The sequence below is a fragment of the Podarcis pityusensis genome (assembly GCF_964106645.2).
Source record: "Podarcis pityusensis genome assembly, chromosome: Z".
Lineage (NCBI taxonomy): Eukaryota > Metazoa > Chordata > Lepidosauria > Squamata > Lacertidae > Podarcis > Podarcis pityusensis.
Window position 1 is genome coordinate 21,501,301 of NC_138044.1, and position 6,778 is coordinate 21,508,078.

A 6,778-nucleotide genomic window follows, 5' to 3' on the forward strand; every position below is an offset into this window, starting at 1 on the left:
CATGGGCCCTACCTAGGAGTAATGGTTGGTTGGCATCTCTCTGTCTCAGGGGACAATGGAAGAGTGCACCTTTGAGGTTAGAGTCAAACCCTAATTCATTTAAATGGGGCTTACATCTGAATAACGTTGCATACTTGCATTGGTTTGCAAGTGTTCAGAGTGCTCCACGTAAGCTATTTTGTGGCAGACCACCAAGTCTTCATCCTTTACACTTCTACGTCTGAAGGGATGCTGATAGTACTAACATCCCAACACCCTCTTTTTACTGTGGCCAACCAGATACCCAAAGGGGCAACCCACAAGCAAAGCACAATAGTGCCCTCCCCTTCTGCAGCTTCCAGAACATGGTAAAACTCTGTTCCCACGTGCTTTCTACACAAAATAAAAAATAAAATGGGAATGCCAGAAGCTGCTGTCTGCTGGGCAGTTTGCAGGTGAAGGAAGAGCTGGTTTCCCCCCTGACATTAAAGAAAGGCAATATTGCAGTCACTACCACCAGAGGGCAGCAGATTTAAAATCAACAGCACAACCCTATACAACATGGGTAGGCAAACGAAGGCCCAGGGGCCGGATCTGGACCTACTGCCTTCTAAATCTGGCCCACGGACGGTCCGGGAATCAGTGTGTTTTCACGTGAGTAGAAAGTGTGCTTTTATTTAAAAGGCATCTCTGGGTTATTTGTGGGGCATAGGTATTCGTTCATTCCCCCACCCCACCCCAAAATATAGTCTGGCCCACCACATGGTCTGAGGGATGGTGGACTGGCCCCCTGCTGAAAAAGTTTGCTAACCTCTGCACAAGTTACTCAGAGATTCCACTGAGTTCAATGGAGGTTGCTCCCATTTAAGTGTATAGATGACTGCCACCTCAGTGGCTAATCTCTCCGTCTTCTTTTGTTGGCATCCGTCTGTCTCGGGAGACAATGGAGGAGTGCACCTTTGGGAGTGAGGTTAAGCTGTTGGACAGTTGCAGTAGCTGCTGTGGCAGTAAATACCGAAGCAGCACAGTCGTGATTTGTTGCAGCTGGGAAAGATGAAGGCTGCTGCAGATGCCCCATGGTGCTTCATCTCTCTATGAGCCACCCAGCGGTCATTCCTCCTCTAGTCACTGCTATGGATGCACAACTTGACTGTCTGTCTGCAGACACTATGGTCATCTGCAAAGGATTCCCACACATGTTGCCAACCTTCATGTCATGATTGTAGACATCTTTGTAACACAGAGTTGGCCTGTGTTGGAAGCCAGTTCCTCATAGATAACACCCTTGGGGATCCTGCCATCCTCCATTCTGTGGATGTTATGTACTAAGCTTGGATCCTAGAACAATAGGCTAGTAGGATTCTAGAATGCAACAACTGATTGGCTTGCAGGAAAAGACCAATCAGGCTCCAGGAGGAAGTTAATCAGCCTATCAGGCTGGTAGGATCGTAGAATGCAACAACTGATTGGCCTGCAACAACAGCCCAATCAGGCTCCAGGAGGGAAGCAGAATCAGCCAATCAGACAGGACTCATTGTGTAAATAATGTATATGAAAGCCTGAGGTTTGGGGGGGGGGCAATTCAATCACTGTTGTACGAGCTGCAATAAAGAGCATGAAATCCCTGCAGGATTCTGAGTATATTTCAGTGGATGTGACCAAGCCAGCACAGATGTTGCTGAGACAGGAGTGTGAACATGCTGAGAATGTGGGCTTTGGAGGGAACATCTTTGTTTAAGACTCTGTCCTGCCATGTGATACCCCAAATCCTCGTAACACAACATACATGGAAAGCATTGAGGCCTTGCTCCTGGTAAGTTGCCCACAACTCACTTCCATAAAGCAGCATGCTCAACATGCAAGCTTGGTAGACCTTCATCTTGGTATTGGACATTAGCATCACATTTCCCCACATCCTTTTGGAGAGGGGAGCCTTTGCTGTAGCTGCCTTGCCAATACACTTGTCTAGCTCAGCATCAATGGAGAGGCTGCTAATTACGGTGGGACCCAGGTAGACAAATTTGTCTACCTCCTTAAGTGGGTGGTCACCAATGCTTAAGACCAAGGTGTAAGTAAGGCTGAACTCCCTACAAGCTTGGATGGGGGCGCAAAATGTCTGATGAACCTCTATACAGTGGTGCCCCGCAAGACGAATGCCTTGCAAGACGAAAAACTCGCAAGACGAAAGGTTTTTTCGTTTTCGAGTTGCTTCGCAAGACGAATTTCCCTATGGGCTTGCTTCGCAAGACGAAAACGTCTTGCAAGTTTGTTTCCTTTTTCGTAAAACCGTTAATGCCCAGGGTGCATTGCTGGAAGAGGTGCAGTTGCGACTTGACTTCGAGGAGCAACACATTGCACGCGGTGTGGTGGCCTTTTTGAGCTTTTTAAAGAGTTTGCTGAATTTTTGAAGCTTTTCCAAAACTTCTTTTGCAGCTGTTTGGTAAGTTAAACTTTTAAAACTTTTTTGGGGGGTTTTGGATTTTGGGTTGGGGTGTTTAGAATTCAAGGACTTGGTGTTGGGGAGAGGTTTGCAAGAATCTGGGAGCTTGTGTGGTTTTTTTCTGCATTTTTATGATTTTCTGTGACCATTGGGCCATGTTTATTTTTTTTTTAGAAAAAAAATCTGGGTTTGAATTTCTGTGTGCTGGGTGGATGGGGGAACAGTTGAGGAGGGGTTTGCAAGAATCTGGGAGCTTGTGTGGTTTTTTCTGCATTTTTATGATTTTCTGTGACCATTGGGCGATGTTGTTTTTTTTTTGAAAAAATTTTCTGGGTTTTGAATTTCTGTGTGCTGGGTGGCTGGGGAACAGTTGGGGAGGGGTTTGCAAGAACCTGGAAGCTTGTGTGTGTTGTTTTTTTTTTTTAATTTTTATGGTTTTCTGTGACCATTGGGCCATGTTGTTTTTTTTTTGAAAAAATTTCTGGGTTTTGAATTTCTGTGTGCTGGGTGGCTGGGGAACAGTTGGGGAGGGGTTTGCAAGAATCTGGAAGCTTGTGTGGTTATTTTTTTTGAATTTTTATGGTTTTCTGTGACCATTGGGCCATGTTGTTTTTTTTGAAAAAATTTCTGGGTTTTGAATTTCTGTGTGCTGGGTGCCTAGGGGAACAGCTGGGGAGGGGTTTGCAAGAATCTGGAAGCTTGTGTGGGTTTTTTTGGATTTTTTATGGTTTTCTGTGACCATTGGGCCATGTTGGTTTTTTTTGAAAAAAATTTCTGGGTTTTGAATCTCTGTGTGCTGGGTGGATGGGGGAACTGTTGAGGAGGGGTTTGCAACAGTTGGGGAGGGGTTTGCAACAGTTGGGGAGGGGTTTGCAACAGTTGGGGAGGGGCTGGGGGAACAGTTGAGGTTTTTGAAGACTTTGGTGATTTTTAAAGCTTTCCCAAAACTTCTTTTGCAGCCATTTGAGGATTTTGAAGACTTTGGTGATTTGCAGCCATTTCGTAAGTTAAACTTTTAAAACTTTTTTGGGGGTTTTTGGATTTTGGGTTGGGTGTTTGGAATTCAAGGACTTGGTTCTGGGTTTGAATTGCTGATTTTCTTTTTCCGAGTTTACGAAGGTAAGAGCTGTGCTGCCATGGGACCCAAGAAGACTGCTGCTGCTGCGGAGGCCGGCGAGAGGAAGAAGGAGAAGGTGACGCTGGAAATGAAGAAGGAGATCATCTGGAAGCACGACGGTGGAATGCGTGTGACGGACCTCGCCAGGAAGTACGGCAGGAACCCATCGACCATCGGGACCATCCTGAAGATGAGGGAGAAGATCCTTGCGACTGATGCAGCCAAGGGAGTCACCAGGATCGTGAAGAACCGCCCAGCTGTTCTGGAGGAGGTGGAGAAGTTGCTGCTCATCTGGTTAGAAGAGAAACAGCATGCAGGGGACACAGTGACTGAGGCCGTCATTTGTGAGAAGGCCAAGGCCTTGCACGCAGACCTTGTCCGGGAACAGCCAGGAACCTCAGGCGAGCCAGAAGTCTTCAAGGCAAGCAGAGGCTGGTTTGACGGGTTCAAGGCAAGATCTGGAATCCACAGCGTGGTCAGGCATGGAGAGGCTGCCAGTTCTGATGTTCCTGCAGCTGAAGAATTTGCCTTGGAGTTCCTGGAGGCTGTGAAGACAGAGGGCTACGTTCTACAGCAGGTCTTCAACTGCGACGAGACCGGGCTGTTTTGGAAGAGGATGCCCAAAAGGACTTTCCTCACACAGGAGGAGGCCAAGTTGCCTGGCCACAAGCCCATGAAGGACCACTGACCCTGCTCTTCTGTGCCAACGCAAGCGGCGACCTGAAGATCAAGCCCCTGCTGGTGTACCACTCGGAGAACCCACGGGCCTTCAAGAAACACAAGGTCGACAAGGAGCGGCTGAGTGTCATGTGGCGATCCAACAGTAAGGCTTGGGTCACACGTGTGCTGTTTGTGGACTGGGTTAATCTTGCTTTTGGCCCTGCTGTCAAACAGTACCTGCTGGACAACGACCTGCCGCTGAAGGCTTTGCTTCTGATGGACAATGCTCCTGCTCATCCTAAAGGCCTTGAGGTGGACTTGTTGGAGGAGTTTAGCTTCATCAGCATCATGTTCCTGCTGCCTAACACCACACCACTGCTCCAGCCGATGGATCAGCAGGTCATCGCCAATTTCAAAAAACTCTACACCAAGGAGCTTTTCAGGCGATGCTTCGAGGTGACTGATTGCACCACCATCACCCTGCGGGAATTCTGGAAGGACCACTTCGACATTGTCACCTGCTTGAAGATGATCATCATGGCCTGGAACAGGATCAGCCAGAGAAATTTGAATTGCGCTTGGCGCAGCCTGTGGCCGGACTCTGATGCACCAGAGTCAACAGTGGTGCAGGACATTGTTGCCTTGGGGAGGACCATGGGCCTGGAGGTCACAGAGGAGGACGTCTGCGAGCTGGTGGAGGAGCACGACCACGAGCTGACCACCCAGGAGCTGGTCGAACTGCAGTCAGAGGTTGCGCAGGAGCAGGCCTCGCTGGAAGAGGAGGAAGCAACTGAGGAACGGCCGTCCTCCAAAGAACTGAGGGACATTTGCCAGAAGTGGAAGGAGGTGCAGGCTTTTGCACAGCGGCACCACCCTAACAAGCACGTGGCACATGACCAAGCGAACACTTTTGATACGACGGTCATGTTGCCTCTCAGGGAGGTGCTGAAAAGGCAGATGAAGCAGCAGACCATGGACAGGTTCTTCAGCAAGAAGCAAAGAGTGGAAGAGGAAACTTCTTCGAGTGGTACCCCAGAGTCTTAGAAAATGTACTGTACACTTTGTTGATTTTTAAATGTTTTTCTGTCATGTTTAGAAACTTAATTTATTGTTCCTTCAATTTTTGATATGCTCTTTAAAGAGCAGTTAATAAACTATTGTTGTACCAAATTTGGCTTTGATTGGACTTTTTTTGACCATAGGAACACATTAATTGAATTTCAATGCATTCCTATAGGAAACCGTGCTTCGCAAGACGAAAAATTCGCTAGACGAAAAAACTCGCGGAACGAATTAATTTCATCTTGCGAGGCACCACTGTAATAATAAAAAATAAATAATATTTTTTTATTTATACCCCGCCCTTCTCGGTTCAGGAAACCGAGCTCAGGTTGGCTAACAACAAATTTAAAACACTTAATTGATGCTACAAAAAAAAAAAGCAGCATAAAATACAGTATAAAGCGTAAATAACAATAAAATCAAAAATCACTTTAGGGGGGAAATCCACCCAATAAACATTAGATGATCACCAGGGCTAGCTGGCTAAATTAGTCTCACTTGGGGCAGCAAGTAGACCAGGGAAGAACCAGCTGTGGGATCCCAGAGCAGGCAATCTTCACAAAAAGGGGAGGGGGAGAGAAGGAAGGGGAACAAAAGATCAGGCCAGGTTCAAATTGAAAGCCAGGCGGAATAGTTCTGTCTTACAGGCCCTGCAGAAGGAAGTTAAATCCTGCAGGGCCCTGGTCTCATGGGACAGAGCGTTCCACTAGGTCGGAGCCATCACTGAGAAGGCCCTGACCCTGGTGGAGGATAATCTAATTTCATTAGGTCCCGGGACCTCTAAACTATAATAATTCATGGACCTTAAGGTCCTCTGCAGGGCATACCAGGAGAGGCAGTCCCGTAAGTACGAGGGCCCTAAGTCACAAAGGGCTTTAAAGGTCAAAACCAGCACCTTAAACCTGACCTGATACTCCAGCGGGAGCCAGTGCAACTGGTAAAGCACTGGGTGAGGAGCCTCGCTGCAGCATTCTGCACCCGCTGGAGTTTCTGGGACAGTTTCAAGGGCAGCCCCCCGTAGAGCAAATTACAGTAGTCAAGCCTGGAGGTGACCGTCACATGGATCACTGTGGCCAGGTCAGGGCGGGAAAGGTAAGGGACCAACTGCTTGATGCGGCAAAGGTGGAAAAGTGTTGCCTTAGCTGTTGCTGTAACCTGCGCCTCCATGGAAAGGGAGGCATCAAGGATTACACCCAAACTCTTAACGGAAGGCAATGGCACTAATTGGGCCCCCGCAAGAGAAGGGAGTTGGTCCCTCATCCCCATGCCATCCCGACCCAGCCAGAGGACCTCTGTCTTTGAAGGATTTAGTTTCAATCGGCTCCCACGAAACCATCCAGCTACAGCTTCCAAACATCTGGTCAGTGTGTCCGGGGTCGAGTCGGTGTGGCCATCCATCAGCATATAGAGCTGAGTGTCATCAGCATATTGGTGACAGCCCAGCCCAAAGCTCCGGATAATCTGGGCAAGGGGGCTTCCTGGGAGTGTGCTGTCAAGGCTGTGCCATCTGCAAACATCTC

General features: G+C 48.1%; 1 protein-coding gene across 1 annotated transcript; it reads left to right on the forward strand.

Annotated features, from left to right (window-relative positions):
- Nucleotides 1-2,284: 2,284 nt before the first annotated feature.
- LOC308468898 (putative CENPB DNA-binding domain-containing protein 1) lies at nucleotides 2,285-4,087 on the forward strand (the record flags this gene model as incomplete). Its single annotated transcript, XM_080991367.1, has 3 exons — nucleotides 2,285-2,419; nucleotides 3,379-3,957; nucleotides 4,052-4,087. Exons 2-3 carry the CDS (start codon nucleotides 3,556-3,558, stop codon nucleotides 4,085-4,087), a joined length of 438 nt encoding a protein of 145 aa, XP_080847493.1. The 5' UTR covers nucleotides 2,285-2,419; nucleotides 3,379-3,555.
- Between the last annotated feature and the right edge of the window lie 2,691 nt (nucleotides 4,088-6,778).